Source organism: Poecilia latipinna, unplaced genomic scaffold (genome assembly GCF_001443285.1).
Source record: "Poecilia latipinna isolate Pla-1442-1.1 unplaced genomic scaffold, P_latipinna-1.0 Scaffold1820, whole genome shotgun sequence".
NCBI classification, from domain to species: domain Eukaryota; kingdom Metazoa; phylum Chordata; class Actinopteri; order Cyprinodontiformes; family Poeciliidae; genus Poecilia; species Poecilia latipinna.
The window spans coordinates 91,638-115,731 of NW_015114436.1; the positions used below are offsets into that span (position 1 = coordinate 91,638).

The 24,094-nt window shown below is 41.2% G+C and overlaps 1 protein-coding gene across 1 annotated transcript in view; it reads right to left on the bottom strand.

The window, feature by feature from the left end:
* Positions 1–16: 16 nt before the first annotated feature.
* rapgefl1 (Rap guanine nucleotide exchange factor (GEF)-like 1) overlaps positions 17–24,094 on the bottom strand; it is a 29,769-nt gene continuing 5,691 nt past the window's right edge. Inside the window, exons 2-16 of the mRNA XM_015014495.1 lie at positions 23,186–23,550; positions 15,785–15,863; positions 12,216–12,387; positions 10,186–10,283; positions 9,960–10,072; positions 8,054–8,221; positions 7,884–7,981; positions 6,849–6,971; positions 6,569–6,747; positions 5,715–5,805; positions 5,551–5,601; positions 5,371–5,458; positions 4,504–4,568; positions 3,354–3,408; positions 17–3,247 (exon numbers count right to left, since the gene is read on the bottom strand). Coding sequence (XP_014869981.1) covers positions 3,123–3,247; positions 3,354–3,408; positions 4,504–4,568; positions 5,371–5,458; positions 5,551–5,601; positions 5,715–5,805; positions 6,569–6,747; positions 6,849–6,971; positions 7,884–7,981; positions 8,054–8,221; positions 9,960–10,072; positions 10,186–10,283; positions 12,216–12,387; positions 15,785–15,863; positions 23,186–23,550 — 1,870 coding nt within the window. The 3' untranslated portion in view covers positions 17–3,122. The remainder of the gene's footprint in view (positions 3,248–3,353; positions 3,409–4,503; positions 4,569–5,370; positions 5,459–5,550; positions 5,602–5,714; positions 5,806–6,568; positions 6,748–6,848; positions 6,972–7,883; positions 7,982–8,053; positions 8,222–9,959; positions 10,073–10,185; positions 10,284–12,215; positions 12,388–15,784; positions 15,864–23,185; positions 23,551–24,094) is intronic.

A 24,094-nucleotide genomic window follows, 5' to 3' on the forward strand; every position in this document is an offset into this window, starting at 1 on the left:
CTCCTGATTTTACTGATTTTTTTTTTTTTTTTTTTTTTTTTTCAGAAAAGATTTTGGTTTTTGTAACTTCTGGTCAAATTTGAGTTCAAACTCTGGATTTCTGCTTCAATCAGAAGTTGGAACCATTTAGGGATTTCAGATGATGGTGCTATTAAAGAAATTTAGATTATTTGGTTGGTTTCAAACCAATCCTCGTACTTGGGATCAAGGTTGGAATTTCAGCTGTTTTTCTTGGTGGTATAAACCCCTGGCTCTGTGTTGGATAAAGGTCCAGTCAAATCATTTTTGTTCTGTCCAGAGTCAACTGGTATCAGTTCATGGTTCTGGAATGTGTTCCAGTTTAAGCTTTTACTCAAATTCAGTTTTGGCAGCAAAACCAAAGGTTCACTCATTCATACGTTTCATACCTTTCTGTAAACATAAATTATTGAGCCAGAAGCACTGGCCAGTGATACCATTAATGTTCCAGAACCTTACTGGTTCCCAGTCAGTGGAGCCGATTGAGTTTCTGAACAGGAACGACCTGAAACTGGATGATATGGTACAGATGGAGAATAAAAAAGATCTCACTGCCCACCAGAGCTGAGAACGGCAAGTATTTATTTATTACAACCAACCAACCAACCAACCAACAATCGAACCAACCAACCAACCAAACAGCAATCCAACTAGCACCATCATCCATCCATCCATCCATCCATCCATCCATCCATCCATCCATCCATCCATCCATCCATCCATCCATCCATCCAACCGCATCATTCATCCTTTAATTCATTCATCCAATCGATCCAATCAACCAACCAATACATCAATGCAACCAATCACATCATCCAACTAACCAACCAACCAACCAACCAACCAACCAACCAACCAACCATCCATCCCTCCATCCATCCTGCAGTTAGAAAAAGACATATCAGCCTCCATGCCAGGGTCCGTCAGCTCTGGTGGTGTCCAAAACAACAACTCTTTAGATTTCTATAACTGGAGTAAATATGACAGCAGCGTGATGAGCTGTACAAACACAGAACCAAGCGATCCAAACACAACTGGACTGAACTGAACAGAATTCTACTGAAGAAGGAGTAAACAGAACCTCTGTGTGTCTCTGAGCCCTGAGGTTTGACAAAAAGTGCTTCGACCAGCCGGCGCCGCTTCCAGCCGCCTCGGTTTATTGCCTCAGACCCGTCAGAGCCCGTCAGAACTGACCAATAGGAGGCCGGCTCTGGGCGGGGGTAGGCGGGTCCTTTGTAGAGCCGGCTGGTCGTTCAGGTGTGACAGCAGGTAGAGAGAAAGAATTTGATCAACTCTGAGGAGTTATGTCATCCCATCAACACGACTGATTGGCTAAAGGTCCGACCAATCAGATAAAAGAGTCATGCTCTCTTAAAGGACCATTCCTTATTTTTTACTCCAGATTTAACCAATCAGGTGGAGGTTTATTAAGTTTAGATATTCTGATCTGAAACCCAGAGGTAAACAACAGACTAGTCCTTTAAGAGGAGCCTGATCTGGATCATGTGACCCTCAAATACTGTGAGATGTTCAGGAACCATCATCATTGTCTGGAAACACAAAGACTGTAGAGTCTTCAGACGTTGTTCGGTAGAAAACCAGCATCTACTCTCTCTGATCCAATCAGGTGAGTTGGTGCTCCGTCGGCGTCCACGAGTCCGACAATTAGTGAATGCCTCGCCACCTGCCTGGACTCTGAGTGGAATATGGCAGCAGGTATGAAGCCTGGGTCGGCCCCAACATCAGGACCTTTGTTGTCTTTTGTTAAAAACATGAAATCCGCCTCGGCGCGAAACGAAACGATGGCTGTTTTCCTCCTTGCTTTGAACATTTACAGATCAGTTCTGGACAGAACTGAGAACCGCTGTTGGTCTCTGTTCGCGGTTCAGATCTAATGATCGCTCTGCAGCAGCCCCACAAAGTCACAGTACCATCAGCCCGCTGCGGGGGGCGCAGTCCTGCTGCAAAAGCTCTTTATCCTCGACCCGTTTGGTCCATGAAGTCAATGAAAATAAAATCGGAAGTCTGGAAAATCACACATTAAATCCTGCAGCTTGACTCCGGCTGAAGGAAGCTGATTAGACGATGCCTGCCATTTATCTGCATTCTGATTGGTCCATGCGTCAGGGGTTGGGTCATCAGTTTCTAACACACAGCAGTGAAACTGCTTATTTTTTTCTTCAAATATTGTTTCAGGAGAAACATTAAAGCTCAAGGTTTGCTCTTTAATGCACCTTCTGAATTTAAAGGAGCAGCACCTGACACATACTGCCATCTGCTGGTAGAGAAAGATAAACATTTGCTTGATGCTTCATTTTTCCCCTGTATTTTATAGCTGGATCATGGCTGTTCTCCTGTTTGAAAATGCATAAAGAGAAAAATCTCAGGTAATAAAGACAAAGTTTGATCATTTTGTAAAGGGATCAAATGGGAACTAAACTGTTTTAATAATTAAATATTTAAAAGAGAAATTTGTTTGATTCCTAATAATCAGTGTACATCAGTGTAATTTCTATTACACTGATGTAATGATGGTAAATTTGTGTATCTTCAGAAAATTTTAATAAAATTTTTAGAGGAGAGAAACTATACATATATATTGTATTTATTTGTTTCTTTATTGATTTTTTATTTATTTATCTACTTATCTGGGTTTACATGTTTACCTTTCTACAACATAAAGATGATTCTCTCGGAGTGCAGGAGGGTGGTAAACATTTTTCAAAAGGGGGCCATTGCCCCCTCTGGGTCCCCCCTCAGGAGCGCCACTGCTTTTCTGCTACTGCAGCTGAAAATACGCAGAATTTGAGGTAAATATAAATAACTATGTGAATCGACTGGGTAGGTTGGTTTGTGGAGGAGCCATAACTCCACTTTGTGTTTCAGCTGTGTGTTAGGAACCAGTGCTTAGGTTTTGGGTCGGTTCTGGTTCTGCAGAATCCTGCAGAGACGAACCAGAAAAAAGACGAAAGAAACCAGAGTTGTGGGTCTTCAGGTTCGGAGGTGTGGCAGAATGTTTTATGTTATATGATGAAGAGGAGCAGGTGTAAATCTAACGTCCGGGTCATGACCCTCCTCCTCTTCCTCGCCGCTCCTTCGTCCCTCTACGTGTCTTTGGGCTCCAGCTTGCAGGACATGTCAAACAGCAGGTTCTGGTTGTCGATCACCTGCAGCTGACGGACGTAGGCCTTCGTCTGCAGGTGGGAGGGGGACGTCTCTGTATCTATGGCTACCAGGAAACACATCACAACATCACTGAGCAGTCACAGCTGCAGTGGCAGAAACCTGCCACCAGGTGGAGACAGACAGGACAGTGAGGAAGAGTTTGGACTCACCCAGCTGGGAGCTGCGGTACCGTCTGATGGTTCTCACCATTTCAGCCACTTTATGCTGCAGAAAATGATAAATATGAGATTACTGAGGTTCTACGGGATGTGGTTTCACATCACAGCAAAAACACAAAAGCTTACCAAGTATTTTTGTGTAGTTTCTACTGCAAATACCTTTGTCAACTTGAAATAAAACAAAACTAACTTAGAAGAAACTTTTCAGCAAGAGTCAACAATTCCTTAATATTGATGAAAATGTTCTGTCCCATTAGCATATTATTTCACTTGGAACATGGGGAAATTTCTTGTTATAAGTGAAATAATCAGCCAGTGGAAATACAACTTTCCATCAACATTAAGGAATTATTGACTTAAAACAAGCTTCTCTCTCTTGCTGAGAAATTACTTGTAAGTTTGTTTTTCTTATTTCAAATGTACTAAAACATTTGCACTACAAACCAGACCAAAAACACTTAGTAAGAATTTGTGTTTTTGCAGCGGGACCAAAAAGGTAATAATAATAAAAAAATAGTCAATTTTCTTTAAGGAAAGGGATTTTCTTCATCCTAGAACCAAAACTCAAAAAGGATTTTTCATGTTTGCTGTATTCAAAGAAAGACGATTATTTTTCAAATTCTCTTTGTCTTGATTTAACAAATCTATTCTCAGCCGAGTTTAATAATTAAATAAGAGCTGGTTTGGGTGCTGCAAAGTTTTCAAAGAAAGTCTGAATAAACTTTCTACTTTTTATAAAAGCTAGGTTGTAAAAAGATAAAAAGTTTTTGTTTTACTTAACAATTTCCACTGCAAAATAATAATTTTACACTGATTTTACCCTAAAGTTTAAGTTGAACTGCAGTTGGGGCCAAAAGAAATCAATCCAAGGGCCACAAATGGCCCCTGTGCCGCTCTTTGGGCACCCCTGGTCTCAATCTTTTCAGCTCATTTAGCTCCTCTGGAGTTTTATCACCAAACTTCAGGAGTTTTCAGTATTTTTTTTTTCATGCAATGGTTGTGAAACAGTTTTGAGTCTTTTTCTGTCTCTTTTAAACTTTTTTAGCTGATAAGCTGTTAAGGTAACCTCATTTATTCACCTGTAAAAATAATTAAAACATCTGAACATTTCCATTATGTCGTAAGTGAACAACAAACTCACCATCTTCTCAAAGTTGACGAATTCTCCGTGGAACGTTTTGCAACTCTCGTGAAGAAACGTCAAATCTGCAAACGACACAAATCAGAACAGTCAGGAATCTCACTGATGGAGAAAAATGGATTTATCAGATGCGTCCTTTGCTACAAATGATCAAGAATTCACCAAAGGAATGGAATTTTATTGCATTTTAAAATGATTATTAAAGGAATTAAATTGTTTGTTTTGTTGGGATCTTTTAAAGTACATCTAATATTATACAAAAAAGCTTAAGAAATAATTTTGAAATCTGCAGAAAGTGTAAATTTTTTAATCTGATTAATCACTAGAATAATCAAACACTATAATAATCATTCGTGTTTTTCACTTTCCACCCACTGGGGGCGCCAGATCACAATTCAAAAATAACAGTTTTCATCTTTTTTTTCCTTTAACCTACTTTCATCCGTCCTGTTCTCTGACTGTGTTGCCATGGAGACGGAGAGTTTCAAGCTCTCCAGCATGTCCTCTCTAATAATTAACAATTATTTACCTGAAATTTATTAAAAACAGAAAAACCAGTGTAACGGTGAAAGGTTACAGAACTGTTGGAAATCATAATAAACAGATTTTGTTTAATTTTTTTCCCTTCTTGCTTAGCAGATAAACAAAGAGCTGATTGGCCAGCAGGTCCAACTGCGTCTGTTCCTCAGCTGGGAGCAGAGCCCCATGGGAAATGGCAAAATATTAAGACTTCAGGAAATTTGTGTTTTTCCAGTTTGTTGTCGCAAAAAATACAGTGATAGGATTGAAAAAAACAAAAAAAACAGAAGAACTGTTCAAATCAGTAAAACCCATCAGTTCTCTAAGTTCTGGTCGGGTTCTGGTCACCTTTCAGCAGCAGCGGGGTGAACGGGATCAGCGGGGGTCTCAGGCTGGTGATCAGGTCCCTGTAGGACTTGTGGTTCCTGGACGGGTCCTGAAGGAGAAGAAGGTCAAAGGTAAGCATTGTGTTTCTGAACCGGGTCGGTTCTGATCGGCACAGACCCAGGATCAGCGTGGGAAACTCACAGCGATGCTTTCGAACTGCTGGAACTGCTTCCTGAACTTCCCCGGAAGACCCTGAGAACATCAGAGGAGATTTCCTTATCAGAACCAAAGGATCTGGTTCTACAGACGGACTGGGTTTTACAGAACCGTCCGGTCTGTTCTGTTAAAAACCCGGCGGGTCGTACCTCCCAGGTGAGCCGCAGTCTGCTGACGGCTGGGTTGTCCAGACCCAGAACCACCGCCAGGAAGGACAGCAGGTCCTGCTGCTGTTTACAGCTGGAACAGAGCAGAACCGGGTCAGTTCATGACCTGAACACCAGGAGGCAGCAGAGAGCTGCAGAGGAACAATGGCGTTCAGTTCAATTTGAACACTGATTATTGACCATTTAGCCCCAAAACTGATCACAATATTTGATAAGTTCAACTGTGTATTAGGTCCATTGAAGATAGAAAAAAAGAGGAGGAAATTTGAACATTTTCTAGAAAAGAATGTGGAAATTTTTGACTGAAAAGTCAAAGATTTGCTAATAAAATTTCAAAACGTTTGAGATTAATCTGAATTTTTTGGAAAAAAAACAAACTTTTTTGACTTTTGGAAATTTTCTGAGTTTCAAAAGTTGAACATTTGACTTAAAAAAAAATCAAAAATCACCAAGTATTTTCTGGACTGAATCTCAAAATTTGTATTTTTTTCTCCTACAAATTTTCAACTTTTCATACTAAGAAATTTCTATGTTCTTTTCCTACAGAAAGTCATTTTCACTGTTTCTTCTCGGTCTACAATGGCACTAATATGTCTACGTGAATAAGATTTATTTATAAATCTAAAGAAAAATGTTTCTTGACCTATTTTTTTATTGAGGGAATAAATTCCAGTTGAAAATTATTAATATTATGATGTTAGTCTCTCTGGCAGTCATTTAATTACGCCTTTTTAATTTACCAAAAAATGAAAAATATTTTTAATTTGTTCTATGAAAGGAAATAAAATGTTTACATTAATGATATTTTCTGTAGTTTGTGTGGATAATAAACTCACAGCGCTGCGATCTTGATGAACTTGCGCAGCAGCTGGATCCTCTTTGGCAGTGACTGGCATTGCAAGATCTCCGTGGCGACCCAGTGCTGCACCTCGCTGCAGCGCTGCAGTACCAGCTCCAGGTTGAGGGGGCGCCAGCGGGACTGCTCACCATGAAATACGTAACAGATGAACTCCACCTGCAGGGGGCGATATGGGTGTAACATTAGATGAAAAAGTTGCAGATAGTTTTTTTCAGATAATCATGTTTTTACGATTTTTCACCAAACGTTTTTCTGACCTCGTGAACGCAGCTGAAAAGTTCCCAGTCAAACACCACCAGCTGATTGGCCACTTCCTCCGCCGACATGTCGTGAAGTTTGCTGTCACCAGGCGTCCAGTGGATCTCCTCAGGAAGAGGAAGCTGCAGGAAGTGATGTCAGAATTAAAGGTAAAACAAAAACTCCAGACAGAAATCTGTCTTCACTGTTGAACTTTGAACCCAACGATAAGAGTCACTTATCAGTAGGTAGCTTTAGTTTCCCAAATCTGGGAACTAAAATAGAGGTTCCTCAAGGTGTGGCGCTTGGCCCCCTTTCTTTCTCCTTATTCTTATTCAAACCTACTCGCTCTTTGTTTCTAAACTGGACTGGATTGATTTTAGACTGGAATGGATTCATTTTAAACTGGATTGTTTCTAAACTGGACTGGATTGACTCTAAACTGGACTGGATTGATTTTTGACTGGACTGGATTCATTATAAACTGGACTGGATTTTTTCTGGACTGGACTGGATTAATTTGACTGTACTACTCTACATCTGTGTCACCTTCATCCCCATGACACCATTCCAGTTAGGAATGGTGTCAGTTATCCAGTGTTCAGTTTGATTGATTTATTGGCAGGATTTATTTGTGATTTAGTGGTAAAGCAAATCTCCATGAACAGAGAGAACTTTGCCCTGAGCCAGAAAATGTTCATAAAAACACTGATTACAACTCATGATATAATATTCCATGGAAGGAAAACTGTCCTAATCTGTTTAATGTTTTATTAGGGGTAATTCCAGTCATTACAACAAATACTTCTGGTTAATTATTCATCAAATTAATCAGGTTAGCATAGCGGAGACCTAACTGTCCTCAATAAATGTCCTGAATCCAGTCTGGATTCTGGTTACTGAATTTCACCTGTTAGTTTTTATCCTGACTTTCCCAACTGGATTTTCCATTGGTTTTCTGCAAAGATCAGCACAACCCGACATTTTCTCTGGTTTCATTGGCCGTTGCTACCCTACAATCAATCACCCTTCAATCAATAAGCATCGATCCTCACCAGAGAGTCTAGTTCAGAGGGTTCACAAGCGAACAGGTGGGTGTTGACACCCAGTGTGGTGAAGACGGCCTCGTCGCTGGGGCGAAACACGGCTTTTTCTGCAAACACAGCCACCATCAGTCACAGCGGGATAAAAACCCAAAACATCCACAACCTGAGGGAAGACGGACCTCCAGCTGAGGTGACGGCCACCAGTATGAGGTTTCCAGGCAAAACTGGTTGGTCCTCGCTGTACTGGAGTTTCTCTTTGACCAGCGCCAGAATCTCTCCAACCCGGCAGGACAGGCGGCTCCGGATGGTGACGTAGGAGTGATCCGGGGTGTACACCCTGCAGAAGACTGCAAACACACAAAAATATCACACTGAGCTGGGAATGTTCACCAAAAAGTCAACTTCATTTGAACAGAACATTTAAGCAACAAGGCAGGTCAAAGTCCAATAAACTTTATAGTTTATTGGAAATCCTCAAGCAAATCAAATATATTGATCCATTTTCCAGTTATTATGAATCAAAGAAAACTCTAAAGAAACAGGTTTTTAGCCTTGATTTAAAGGAACTCAGTTCCTTTAAAGAACTGTAGAGTCTATTCTCTGAGCTACAGTTCTTCAGGTGATAGAAGGCTGTCTTTGTAACCGTCTCTATGTGTTTCTGAAGGTTCAGATTTCAGTCTGATCTCTAGTTTCCAGCTGTAGTAACTGAAGCTGTGAAGTGACTCTAGATCGTTCCTCTTCAGGTCCAAAGATAATAACTTCAGTTTTGTTTCTGTTCAGCTGGAAAACGTTTTGGCACATCCACACATTTATCTGTTCTAAGCATCTGTTCAGTGATTGGACGTTTCTGGGTCATCTGGTGACATCATAATGTAGATATTAAATAGGAGGGTTCCAAGGATTGATCCCTGAGGTACTCCACATGTGATTTCTGTCCGCTCTGATGAGAAGTTAGCTACTGACACAAAGAAATCCCCGTTCTTTAGGTAAGATCTGAACCGACCCAGTTGTCATGGTCAAATCCTGCAATGAGATCCAACAGAACCAGCACCATGGTTCCTCCACAGTCTGTATTTATGTGGATGACACTAAACACTTTGACAAGGGCTGTCTCTGTGGTACTGTGGTAACCATGGAAACCGGAGTGAAAGACGTCAAAGCGGTTTGTTGCTGTTAAGAAACACAGATTTTTCAATCACCTTAAAGGGGCGGTATCGTGTTTTTTATAGCACAAGTAACTATGTCACCTTCAGCTGTTGTCAAAAAAACTTAAAAGAAACTTTACTTCCTGATTCAATTGGGTCTCTGTCTCTTTAAGAACTCCTGCTCTTTCTAAAGCTCCGCCTTCAGAAAGTCATCACAACATGGCTCCTCGATTAATCCTTCAACAACGTTTTTAACAACGTTTTTACCAGCGTTGCTCTGAGAAGTAGCTCCTATAAGGAACTCAGCAGTTCCACAAGGTGTTTGCTAATTGTTGCTGGCTAGTCTGAAGGAGCTGAGTGGGGGCAGTGGAAGCTCTGAAGCTTGGAAGCTGTAGCTCCAAGGAGGAGCTGCGTCTTGAGGGCGGGGCTAAGTCCACCCAGGCATTTTTCACAGCTGAATGGTTGCCATAGAGATTAAAGGATTTCTGACACATATGTGAAAGAATCAAAGCGACACTCCAGGTCTGTTTTAGATGTTTAAATGAGGGAATAATATTAAAACATGATGTAAAGCTAAAGAAAATGACATATTAAATGATACTGGCCTTATAAATCAACACTTATGGAGATTCTCGCTCCGTCTACTGGTTATTTGTGGAACTGCAGCTGAACTGTTGGGTTGGTCCTTTGTATTCGAGTTAAAAGTCCAAACCTCAGGTGTGTGTGTGCGCGTGTGTGTGCGTGTGTGTGTTCAGGGTGTGTCGGCCAGTGATTTGTATATCCCAACCGCAGATTGCAGCTGTGTTTGCATTTCAATTGTGAGCGTGTGTGTGTTTACAGATCACAGCCTTTATAACTCAGGTGTGTGTGTGTGTGTGTGTGTGCGTGCGTGCGTGCGTGCGTGTGTGTGTGTGTGTGCAGGTATCTGTGGGCGTCGTACTTTCGTCTGAGCCTCTGAAGGCCTCACGGGGCTGCAGGCAGGCATCGATACGTCTGAAGTGTCTGAACAGCGGGCGGACCTGCTTCTTCCTGCTCTCCTTCTCCTCGTCGGAGCTGAATACACAAATATCCCGATTGAAAGGTGAAAACAGCGAATAAACGTGATGAATATCTAACAAAAACAGCAGAATATGTAGTAGTAATATGTAGAGTCTTTGCAGCCTTACGGGCAGTGCAGGATCTCGGACCATCGCTGCAGCTTCAGGACGTCCTCCACCAGCTCAGGATACCGGGTCAACTCCTGAACCGCACACATGTACAGCTCCTGCACACAGACAAACCCACAATCTGAGTTCATTCATCCCAAACGGAGGCGTCAGCACGGAGAACGCGCCAACAGCAGCAGGTTCAGCTGCTTCACTTTCACTTTCAGGCCTTCTTCTCAGAACCAGGGTCTGGAGATTCCCATCAGGCTGCTTTCCAAACCGTTACTGTCATTGCGTGAATGCAAGGTTTGGCCGATAATTATCAGGAAGTCAGGCATGTTGAGGCCTGATGGCGTCTCGCGCTTTGAGACAGATTACATGAGATTACGTCGTTTTACTGAAAGGCTGGGAAGTTTCCTTTTGTTGGTTCTGGAACAACAAAACCCTTCAGGATGCAGCCTGAAGGGCTTCAACCTCCAGGGTTGAAGGATGGCCTGTGAGGTGGTCTGTGAGGTGGTGTGTGTTGGTCTGTTAAGTGGTCTGTGGTGGTCGGTGAGGTGGTCTGTGGTGGTCTGAACATCATGGGGATGTTCAAATTCAGCATCTTTAAAGTTGCTGTATGTAACCTTTATAAAAATTTATATTTTTTTACATATTTGTTGAAACTCTCACCATATTTTGGCAGCTTGGTATAAAACAAATAATCTGTGAAAAAAAGAAATCAAGCTTCTGTCTTCTCCCAGTGAGAACTAGAAACAACCAATCAGAGTGAGGAGGTGGGTCTCAGTGCCCCCACTTCTCCCCACTCGATCTCTGTGATGCTACAGCTAGCATAGCCTGTCATGAATGCTAAGGCTACTTAGTATGGCCACCAAAAATGGTGAATAAACGGTTTTCCAGTAATGGTGAGTTCTTCCTCTGCCATTAGCACATTTAGCAGCACATTAGCGAGATTGATTAACAGTGCTAAGACCCGCCTCCTGCCACATCAGGATTGGTTGTTTTTTAGTTGAGAGTGGTACATTTCTTCAGATGGAAAAAATGGCTCTGGGAGAAGATGGAGATAATTTTACAGATTATCTCACAACATGGTGACAGTTTTATGGAAACAACATATTTTTAATAAAAGTTACAAACTGCAGCTTTGAAGCTGAGGTTTAAAGGAGGAATGTCATGTGGACCAAAACCCTCAGCTCAAAATGTTGTGAATTTTTTAACCTACTCAATAATAAACTAAACATGAACTATTTTAATTAAACAATTAATCAGATTTTTTCCCCCCTGAGATCTAAAACTTCATGTTTTTTGCAAGTATTCCTTGTTAAATGAAGGTATCCAGTTTGCTTACTGTTATAAATCCACCATAAGGTTCTAAGTTTAAATTCCCCTCTGGACAAATATCAGTAAATATAAAAGTAATTCAGCCAATCTTTCATAAAAAAACTAGAAATTAAATTTGTGTTTTTTATTTATTTTTCTTATTTATTCTATTTTATTTAGATTTTTTATTGTCATTTTTCTTTTTTATTTTATTTAAATAAAAAAAATCTTTAGAATCTGAACAGTAAATCAGCTCAGCTAAACAAGCTGAAAATACCTTTTATAAACTAAAAAAAGTTGTGATTTCTTTCTTACCTACTCAACAATTAGCTAAACATGAACTATTTTAATTAAACACATAAAGTAATCAGATTTTTTTGAAGTTTTTCCTTGCTAAATGGAAATCATCCAGTTTGCTTTTTATTGATATAAAAATATTTAATCTATTCTCAGCAATAAAAACAGGATCTGGGTCAGTTTTAATACAGAAACTAAAATCAGATTTGGAATACTTTAGAGTATAAGTCAGTGATTAGATGGAACAGGTTACCTCATTTCAGTGAGCAGATTCTAATTTAAAAGTCATAGTTTTGTCCTAATTTGTTAAATTTATTATTTTATTGTGGTCGTGGAGCTGCTCTAAGCGTAGCCTGGTCTTTGTGTCGTTGGTCAGACTGGAGGTCAGTTTGTGTGCAGCTGAATGCCGTTGACCTCTGGCTTCACACTGGTACCTTGGGGAAGCTGTTGCTGCGCTCCCCCTCCTCCTGCAGCAGCTCTCTGTAGGTGTCCAGGTAGCGGAAGGCCATGTTCAGCACTGCCTGCTTCCTCTCAGCGGCGCTCATGGACGCCTCAGCCTCGCCGTCCCTCCGCTCGCCGCCCCCCACCTGTGCCTCCAGGGAGAATCTGCAGGAGCGTTTGGGTTAAGGAGGAACCAGGCTGGATGTGAAACACGTGTTTCTGCGGCGCGTGGAAACCTACATGCATCTTCTGTGTTACAGCAGGAGGAGCATCGTTTTCAGCTCAGAGAGACGCCGCCATGATGACCCACATTACACCACACACATACACACACACATCCTCATCCAGCTGTCTCACCAACACACACTCTGCTTGTTTCATCCCCTCTGCCTGGCTGATGAGACATGCTTTTTCTGCTCTTTGTTTGTCCAACGCTGAGAATTTTAGCTATATTTCCCATGAAGCTTTGCTCTCCTTCGCCATCCGCTCCTTGTTCTTCTGATTTTTAATCAGGTCTATGATTATTTAATCCTGCATGGAGGACAGATGTGCACATCCTGAGCGGAAAAGTCCCTGAATCTCTGTAATACAACAAAGGCAGATTTATTTCTGTCCGTTTCTTTCACTCTTCTGCTTCCGCCCACATCCCTCTCTTCCTCTCCATCTCCCTGTGGGGGAGGATTCACGTGGATGGATGTAAAAAACTGGCAGTTTACATATCAGCCGTCATGAACTGAACTAATCAGAACACAACAGAAGAAAACGGCTTCATGTCCCGCGGAGGTTTCTAGTTCAGCCGGTTTCAGAAAACAGTTTGCGGATGATGCAGTCATGTTAAACTCAGATGATTCTGCAAAAACTTTCAGGAAAATGGGAAACAGTTTGCGTGACTCAGATTGTAACGTTGTTTGCAGATGACGCACTCAAATTAAGTTTGAATGGTTATGCAATAATTTGCAGGAGTGTGTGAAACAGTTGGCATCAGATTGTAAAGCTGTTTGCTTATGATGCAGTCATGTTAAGCTTAGAAAGTCCTGAAATAATTGGTAGTAGAATGGGAAACAGTTGGAATGACTCAGATTGTAAATTTATTTGCAGATGATGCGGTTGTCTTAAGCTTAGAAACAATTCTCCTGCAACAACTTGCAGCAGAATATGAAGTAGCCAACACCATTCAGATTGTAAAGCTGTTTGCAGATGACACACTCAAGTTTGAATGGTTATGCAATAATTTGCAGAAGTTTGTCAAACAGTTGGCATCAGATTTTAAGACTGTTTGCACATGACACAGTCAAGTTGAGCTAGGATGGCTCTTCAATAATTTCCACAAGAGAGAGACGCAGTTAGCATAATTCAGATTGTAAAGCTGTTTGATGTTTGCAGAAGATGCAGTCATGTTAAGTTTAGAACGTTCCGCAATTATTTTCACAAAAATGTGGAAAAGTAAACACAATTCAAGTTGTAAAGTTGTATGCAGATGATGCACTTAACTTTGAACGGTTATGCAAAAAATTTGCAGCTGGCATCTGATTGTAAAGCTTTATGCAGATGATGCAGTCGTGTAAATCTTACACAGTTCTACAAAAACTTGCAGGAGAATATTAAATAGACTACATAGTTGAGGTTGTAAAGTTGTTTGCAGATGACGCACTTAAGTTTGAATGGTTATGCAATAATTTGCAGGAGTTTCTGAAACAGTTGGCATCAGATTGTAAAGCTTTTTGCAGATCTTAGAAAGTTCTACAAAAACTTGGAGGCGAATATTAAAACGTCTATTAAAACGTTGTAAAGTTGTTTGCAGATGATGCAGTCGAGTTAATCTTCGATGGTTCTGCATTAATTTGCATGAGAATGTGAAACAGTTGGCATGATTCAGATCGTAAAGTTGTTTGCAGATGATGCAATCGAGTTTGACTTTTAGATTGAGTCATTTGTCGCTGAAGGTGAAACAGTTAGGATTATAATGAGAACCTTCTGCTCTGAGCCGGTGGAACCACCTGGAAAATGGATTTCCACCTGCAGGTTTGGAAATTCAGGGTCTGGGGGAATTAAAAGTGGATCTACCAGTCAGTACCTCCCCATTCCTCGCCTCAGTCATTAGTTAGGCGTAGGAACCAAAAGAATGTGATCATGAATACAAACAGCTGAATAACCTCCCTGCAGGCTGGGCTCACCCTCAGGAGAGGAAAGGTTTCAACATTCTGAACATAGTGATGCTCATCAAAGGTGCAACTTTACATCAGTCACACTGTGTTTCTGAGTTCCACACAAACAGTGTTCACGTGACACAGGAGGGTGAGACGTGTTACAAACCCTCCGAAGCATGAAGACTGTACCCAACACCGGCATCTTTCCCTCACTTTACTTCTCTACTTAATTTATTGTTCTATTATTCTGTTCATGAGATTGTTTTAAATGATGTCGAAGGGAGTTTGTGGTGTACAAATGTTGGTTTTGTTTTTCTGAGCATATGACAATTTTTTTTTTCTAAAACACTGAATTTAATGGATCAGTTGTAAAAGCATGATGTTTCCTATCCTTTCTTTGAAACAAGGAGAGAAGCTCTGAGTTTTAACAGGAACAGGAACCAGTTGAGGTGGTTTGGGAATCTGTTGGAGACGCTTTCTTTTTTCCATCGTCTCCAAACAAAATGAGGCTCTCAGTTTACATTCAGGACACAGTTTGTCTCCGTTCTACCAAGAACCGAGAAGTTAAAGAGTTAAGACGCATTCACACCAGCCATTTTTAGTCCGCTTTAATCCAGCTCCAGTCCAATTGCCAGGAAAGTCCGGTTCCTTTGGGGAGGTGAGAATTCGTAATCGAATTCTGATGCGGACTGAAAGAACCAACCCTGGTTCGCCTATAGACCTCGGTCTGGATTCGGTTGAAGTGAACTCTGGTGTGGTTCGAATGCATATGTGAACGCCAAGTGTGCCAAAAGCAGGAAGTGGACTACATCACAAGGCATCCTGGCAGGCTAATGCTAGCAGGAGAAATGACTTGTCTTTTACCAACAACAAATCTGAATCTACTCTATTTTTGTTTACATTTAGCGAAGAAGGAATTTGCGGCCAGTGTCTTCTTTAGAGGCCTTCATGTTGTTTCCTTCACTGGGTATTGGTGCACAAGAACCACAGCATCTGGAATTGTAGCAAATGTTGCAGTTCTGGTTCCCAATCAGACCGATTGTACCGTGCGAAACATTTTTAAAAAACGATTCTGTTGCTGGTTTCTGTTGTGGAAGTGTTTTTCTCCTGAACCTGAACGTGGTGAAATGTTCCTTTTCCTCTCCTCTGGAACACAAACAGAAAGAAGGTGGGGCAAAAAAAAAGAAAAAAAAAAGGAACTCGGTAACAAACATGAGGAAGAGTCAGCAGGCTGCAGGCAAAGAGGAGGGAAAAACACGAATCGCAGCTACACAACGGGAACAAAGCCGCCGTTAATACCCTGGAATCAAACCTGCGAAGCTCGTCCCTCATTCCTATCGCATTAAACACAGCGGCGCATGCACGTCGCATCGCAGCGCCGTGAGCGCATTCAGTCAGGCCCAGGACAAGGATACTGCTGCAGCAGGACTTGCTGGAGCCTGTCGGCCGTCAGGAAGATGGGATGTGTCAACATGAAGTCATCCAGCAGGGTTTCTGCATACAGACACACACAGAGGTTAGATGTTACACGCTGCACCTGAACGCAGCACAGACATTTCAAAACGGAGCCAGAGGACTCCACCTCTGATCTGCAGCAGGTTCATTAAAGCAGATGAGCCAGGTGGAGGCTGAGGGATGCCTTCACATCCTCCAGCCTCAGAGCTTCTGGTTTTCTACATGCAGAGTGAGTCCTGACAGGACACAGCGTCTCTGCGCCTCGGAGGAGGATGCAGAGACGAGGCCGCCTCTGATTATACGTTAGGCCGTGACACGCAGCGAGCCGAGAGGCGGCGGCGAGGAGCTGCTGCAGCCGACGGCTGTAATTTAAGATGCTGAAGCAGCACGACGCGCCTCAAACCTGTGGTCACATTTACTAAAATACACTGCTGCTCTGCGTGTGTGTGTGTGTGTGTGAGAGAGAGCCATGCTGCAGTGGGTGTGTCCAGTCCAAGCCCGCCTCTCTGCAGGCGGTTACCATGGAGACAACACGTCGCTGACAGCGAGAGGATGGAGAGAGAAATGTGCGAGAAGAAGAAGAAACTGATAAAAAAAAAGGAGAGAAATCAGAGTGTGAGCTGCAAGAAACCGGATCAGAACCGATCAGTTAAAACATTTAAACTAAACATGGACTTAATCTGTAAGGAGACAAAAATCAGAGCTGCAACTACTGATTATTCTGATGACTAATCAATTCATCGGATAAAATAAATGTCACATTCTGCAGATTTTTCACTTAATCTCTTAAAAGATGCAAATGAACAAATTTCATTCCTATCTTAAATTAGAAAATAAACATTTTCTTACCTTAAATATAGAAAATGAGGCAACTGCAGCTAAAAAACTCTTCTATGAACATGTGAAAACTCAATCCTTATTTCAATAATCGATTAATCATGATTAATCATTATTAACTGCTTCAGCCCTACTTTAAATATAATTTTTCTGTGGCTCTATTTAAATGTTATTTTGTAGCAGTGAAGGTTTGAGCTGTTCAAACCCTTCCCAGATTGATGAGCAGGAATAATTGATTCTCTAAAGTCATTATTCAGTTACTAAATTAATTAACAATTATTTCAATAATCAATTAATCATGATTAATCCAATTAATTGTTTCAGCCCTACTTTAAATATTTCACCTTTTTCTTCTTGAAAAGACGCACAGAAATGCAGAAATAATCTGCCCAGCGCAAAATAATCCAAAAACCAGAAACAAACCCATCTGGGCACCAACTAGAGTCCAGATTGGTACCAAACCCGTTTAAATTTCCACCTCAGAACCCAAAACAGTTTCAACAAAACAGTTAATTCAGAACAGGGAGTCCTACATGTCGTCATATCTGGACCCAGAACCCGTCCAGGTGACCAGTAGATCAGTTTGGGTCCACAGTGATCAACAGTGATCCAACTGGATCCCAGTTTTCCTGCTGAGTTCTGCAGAACATTTGACTGATTTTCATCCCTAAAGGCTGAAATTTCAGCAGAGATGGGAATGCTTTATAAGTGGCTTTAAAGCCGGAGACGAAGCGAACGGATAAAGTTCTGCTTGGCTGGCAGAGAGAAAGGTCCATTCACAATGTGAAGCCGAGCAGAAACTAAAATCTGGGACCCGAGCGGAGGACGACACAGCGGAGCTGCATTCACAGCTACTCAGAAAAACAGAAATATCCACTAGGACGTCTAAAAAAACCTAAATATAGCATAAAAAAGAAACAGCCATTTTGTAAAGGTTCATTAGACACCGTAAAATATTTCAATTTTTTATTTTTTTGCAGTTTATTATGACTTACAGGCTGAAACGATTAATCAAATTAAATATGATTAATCAATTACTGAAATAGTCATCAATTAATTTAGTTGATGATTATTGGATAAAATAATTATTAACTGGGATGTAAAAATTCTAAAGAATGCCATTTATTTCAAAAACAACATATTCTGAGCAATAATTAAGCCAAAGCTGTATAATTTATATACAGATTTTGGGTTTAAACTCAGTTGTCTGTAAATATGTTTTAGCCAAAACTCCTCAGTTTTACTTTCATTCACTTCAGATTTATTTCACTTCTGCTCAGACAAACTGAGCTTTAGTTCATCTGGACGTCTAAACCGTCACATTTATTTCACATTATTGTGAAAAGAAGAATCAAACTGTTTGAGGAGAGCTTCGTGTTTCTTTAGAAGCAGGAAGCCGGACAGCAGATGGACGTAAAAAGGTTTTAAAGTCGCTCTGACCTCAGGTCGCATTCTGAACACACGACTGAATCCGGCTCCACTTTAAATGTTTTCCTCCATGAGGAGAATAAAATACTTTGCAAATAAAATCTATGATATTTTCATACCAGATGCAGGTTACAATTTTAATCAATTTGCTGGAAACTAAAAAATGGCTTTTATTTTATGAGAATGTTTGTCTAAATATGAGAAAATAGTCGTAATATTAGCAGAATAAAGACACAATATATTAAAATTAAGAGAAAAAACTGTTTTTATCAGGATCTGACATGATCAGCTCAGTTCATCAGCTGTTTGAACGATAGTTTCAAAGTTCTGCTTCTGGTAATAATTTAATGCTGATGTGTTAGAAGATGAGGTAAAACTTAAACCAAAGTACAATTTTTATTTCTCATGTTGTAGCTCTCATAAAAATACAACTTTATTCTTGTAATTAAAATAAAAACCTTATCCTGGTGCTAATACTCAGATTATTCAGATTTGACCTGAATTCTACTGCAAATATGCTTTTCAAACAAGATGGCGGCCTTGGCGCAGATTTCACTCTGAACTATGAAAACCTGAGGGAAAAATCTGTATTTTCCAAAAATTTAATCTTCAAAAACCAAAAGCTCGATTAATCGATCAAATCCAAACCGCCCAGCCCGACCAGGAAGTGGATCTGGGTTGATTTGACCTGTTAATTCATCCTGGATGCGTCTTGCTCAGGATGTGGAGAAGTTTCCCAGCTGAAGCTTTAATTTCAGCGTTTTTCCTCCCACCTCCTCGGCTCGGTTTCTCTTTCCGCCTCTCACTCCTCCTTCCCTCCCAGCGTCTCGCAGAGAGCCGGTTGCTATGTGAACAGGTGCTAAAAGAGCCTCTTGTGCTTCTGCGCGTCCAAACGGAGCGCAAGCGGGACAAACGTGCAGCTCGGAGGGTCGACGAAGGCGATGAAGAGGAGGAGGAGGAGTGAAGGTAAACGCATCCAGAGAGGTAAACGAGTGGGATCGTTTCTCTGAAGACAACCTTCCTCCCACACACGGATTCACTCGCTTCTGCTCCGGAGCCACCCGGCCGTCATTCTGCCACCGACTGGAGCAGAAACATAAAGTCCTACAAGGATTTCGGGTCCAGTTTCTGCTGCAAATATCTCAGAACATTTGAAATAAGACAAAACTAACAATTAACTTGTAAGTGAGCAGAAACCAAAACCGGAAACAGATTAACGGCTGCAGGACAGAGACGAGTCCAGCCTTCGGTTCAAACACCAAACCAAAAACTTCTCCTTCCACATTAAATCCACGAAAAGATTTTATGTGAGGCAGGAGCTGCGTTCGCCGCATCAGGGCCATTCTAGACACAAAAACAAAACAGGAGGAGTCCATATCCGCCAAAAAACTAAGAAATTTTGTGATTTATCTCAGAAGTTTTACAGTAAAAAAAAAATACATTTTCAGTTTCAAAATATGAACATTTTTTAGACAAAAACTCAGCAATTTTGAGGTTAATCTCAAATTTTTTTGTGGAAAAATATGAAATTTTTGAATTTCAACAGTCAAAATGTTTTGAGTTTTAAAAGTTGAAAGTTCAAAGTATTATCAAGAAAATTTCTAAGATTAATTTAAAAATTTCTGAGATTTCTCTCGCAAATTTTTGACTTTTGAAGTTCAGCAAAACATAGAAGTTTGATTTAAGATTATTTATTTTATAACAAGACATTTCTCTCATGTTGTAAGTGAAATAATCTGCTAGTGGAACTAGTATTTTTTTTTCTTTTTCAGAAAAAGAAGCTCCAATATTTTGATGAAAAGTTACTTGTAAGTAAGTTTTCAAGTGTAATATACTGGAAAGTATAAAAACATTTGGTAATATTTGTTTTTTTCTGCTGTGTACAAGCAGCTGAACTCAGAGGAAGTGTGTGACAAACACACACTTCTTGTTTTATGCCTGAGAACTTAAAACTAAAATAAAATCAAACAGTTTAGGATTAAAATAGGGATGAAATCCAGTTAAAAGCAGGATAATTCTGGGATAAAAAGCAAGTTGGTTGTGACTTCCTGTGGACGGACGGTTTGGGTCGGGTTCTGACGTGTCGCTGTCTGAGCCTAAAAGTTTCAATCTGTTGTTTCTTTTTTTTCTCCAGGACAATAAAACGACTGAAACGTCTAATTAGAGCCTCAGAAAGAGGCTTAATTAGAGTTTCTGGAGGCCAAAAACGCACACAGTCACACACACAGTCACACACACATGCACTCATACACAAACACACACACATGCGCATGCACACTCACACACCAAACACACACTGAGCTGTGTTTGTGTCTGTGCAGAGGATCTGAGTTTTCGCCCTCTTATGTAACATCTTTCTGCTTTTGCTTTCATTCATGGTGATTCTGCAGGTATTTTCCAGGTGAGCCACCTGTTCCCACCCTAAGCTGTGATCTGTGTGCCAGAGTCAACCAGGAAGTGATGTCACTAGGTAAGAGCGTCCCACCTGCAGCAGGATTTGTTCTGGTTCTCTTGCTATGGAAGATCAAACTGTTCCAGGACGGTCGAGGCTCAGGGAGCCAATCAGATCGCAGGGAGGGCGGGTCTTTGGAATGCACACGTACACACACACCTACACATACACACACACAGTGTGTGAGGCGAAGCAGAACCTTGAACCTGGATTATCAAAACAAATGTAAAAACTCTGGTTCCCTCCAGAAACAAACGGCCAGCTCTGATTGGCCGGCGGTTCAAACATCACACTCCTCCTCTTCATCGGCTCTGGCCCCGCCCCCAGCAGGTAAAACCTGCCAGGTGAGGAGCCTCCATGGCGAAGAACCTGCTCTTCAAACCGTCCAAATGTTGGCTAACCCAGAGAAACAGCCCATCAGAACCGAGCAGAATCCCAGAACCTTCCGGGTCGGAAACCAAAACCGGACAGAAAAACGTCTGCAGGACAGAGACACGTCCGTCCTTCAGCGGAGACAACAGGACAAAAACGTTTCTCCATATATCCACAAGAAGGTTTATGAGAGGCAAAACTTTGTCTGTATTCTGAGTTTTAGGGCCACAATAAATAGAAAAACAAAAACGGAGCAGTAAATTTACACAAAATAAATTCCGAGATTAATTTAAAAATTTAATAGTTTTTAGAGAAAGAAACACAAACAGAAGAAAACAGCAGCTTGTTATGAAAAATATACCTAAAAAATCTTAATTTATAATTCATAACAATTATCTTAATGTTTAATGTATATTAATTTTATCTTTATTAGCTTAAAAATATTCCATGGTAATAATTTATTAATATACAGATTTAAAATAAATATATATTTTTTTTGTATTAGAACCAGAATATTACATAAACAAAATATTCAAACATTAAAATCTTTGTCTCTAAAACCATTGTTGTAATATTTATAATACTTTAATAACATAAACTATATCCGGTATCACTTTTATATATTTATATTGATTTTGTAATATTTTTATACTAAATATTTTCATAAATTACTCAGATTCTTCTTCAAAATGCCGATATTAACAATACTAATGAAATCATTTTCTATTTACTTTATTTTTGTATATTTGAAGGTTTTTAAATGCTTTGAAATGTTATTTTTTAAATCAGATTGACTGCTTTCAGTCTGACTTCAGTTCTGTGTTGAGTCGCTGTGTCTCATCCTGTTCTGGACCGGATCGTCGGATCGTCAGATCGTCAGATCGTCAGATCGTCAGATCGTCGGATCATCTGATCGCCAGATTGCCTGATCGTCGGATCGCCGGATCGTCGGATCGCCGGATCGTCAGATCGCCGGATCGCCGGATCGTCGGATCGTCAGATCGTCGCGCTCGCAGTTGGGAACAGAACTTGTCACAGTTCTGCAGCTTCCAGAGACAAACTGTGAAGCTGTGATGAAACCGGTGAACAGAACCCGTTGCATAAGAACCAGAAGAACAAACCAGCGGGCGGATCAGAAAGAGTCCTTTGTGAGAGTTTGTTGAGGCGACAAGAAGCTTCCTAATTATTAATGAGACTGAAATCACCTGCTGGTGGTGAGAAAACTTGGAGCCAAACACAAACCACACATTAAGATAACTCTGTATTAAATATTTATAAGATATTTTAATTATTACTGGGAGTCTTTAATTAAAGACAAATAATTTAGGTTAGAAAATTGAAGATTAATTACTAAGAAATAAACCTTCACAACAATATTTAAATCAGTCAAATTTTATTTGTATAGCACATTTCAGCAGCAAGGCATTTCAAAGTGCTTCACATAATTAAAATAAAAACAGCATGTGACATTGAAAAGTAAAACAAGCATTCAGAGCAATATTTAAATCTAAATAAATAGGTTTATGATTAGAAGTTTTGAAATTGTTTTAGATATCTGTATTTTATTTTAAATGTAATGTTTACCTTATTTTATTTTTTTATTATTATTATATATTTTCAAGAACATAGATCTTTGTGAAACATCAGCTCAGCCAAACAAAATGGAGGATTTTGGAATTATTGTTATTTATATAATTATATATGTAAATGTATTTTAATTTACTAAAATTTGAGGAATTTTGTGGCATTTTAATATTTTCTTTTTTTCTCCTTTTTAACATTTGCTGCGTTTGTGTTTGTGTAAAAAATAAACTTAAACAAACAGAAAGACAACAGGAGAGGAGAGAGACTCAGAGGCTGGAGCCAGGAAGAAGGAGTAGGAAGAGGAGGAGGAAGATGAAGAGGACCAGGAGGAAGACGAAGAGGAGCAGGAGAAGAAAGAGGAGCAGGAGCAGCAGGAGCAGCAGGAGCAGCAGGAGCAGCAGGAGCAGCAGGAGCAGCCAGCTGTAACAACCAGGCTGAACAGCTTCTCATTATGTAACCTGTAAAGCTTCCAGCTGAGGCTGCAGGAAAATCCTTCTGCACGCCTCCAACTGGACCAGAACCAGAACCTGGACCAGAACCTTCACAGTCACTTTCTGTTCCGCGGCCAGACCTTCTGGTCCATCCATCCATCCATCCATCCATCCATCCATCCATCCATCCATCCATCCATCCATCCATCCATCCATCCATCCATCCATCCATCCATCCATCCATCCTCAGGTCTTACCTGAACAGTGTCCGAACCGTTTTCCCGCCACCCCGTCCAGAACCGCTAACGTCAGGTTATCTGGAGTGTCGGGATGAAGAGGCGTCCCTCCTCCTCCTCCTGGACCAGAACCAGAACCAGAACCAGAACCAGAACCTCCTCCTCCGCTGCTCTCTGTGATCAGACTCGCCTCGGAGCTCTGCTCATCACTGGACAGAGACGGACTGCGGACGTCTCCTCCTCCAGAACCAGAACCGGATCCAGACCCAGATCCAGATCCAGATCCAGAACCAGAACCGGAGTAGGAGCCGTTGGCGCTGCACGGAACTGAGGCCAGCCCAGTTCCTGCAGCGGAGGGCCAGGAGGGGGGGTCCTCGCTGTCAGGGCTGCAGGGATCAAAGGTCAATATTTAGACTCAATCCATCTGAAGGAAGGAGGAGCAAGTTTGGTCCGATCTCTGACAGGATGTGACATCACTGCTCATAACGCATCATTTCCCCTCCCTCTGTGCCGTGCCACAGCAGCGCCATGATATAGTGGGCGCCACATTAAGGGGGCGCCATGCTATTCTGGGCGCCATGTTATAGTGGGCGCCATGTTATAGGGGTCACCATGTTATAGGGGGCGCCATACAATAGTGGGCGCCATACAATAGTGGGCGCCATGCTACACTGGGCGCCATGCTATAGTGGGCCCCATGTTATAGTGGGCGCCATACTATAGTGGGCGCCATGCTACACTGGGCGCCATGCTATAGTGGGCCCCATGTTATAGTGGGCGCCATACTATAGTGGGTGCCATGCTACACTGGGCGCCATGCTATAGTGGGTGCCATACTGTAGTGGGCGCCATGTTATAGTGGGCGCCATACTATAGTGGGGGGCCCTGCTCCATTCTGGGGGTGTTTTTTTTTTTGTGCGGCACAAACAC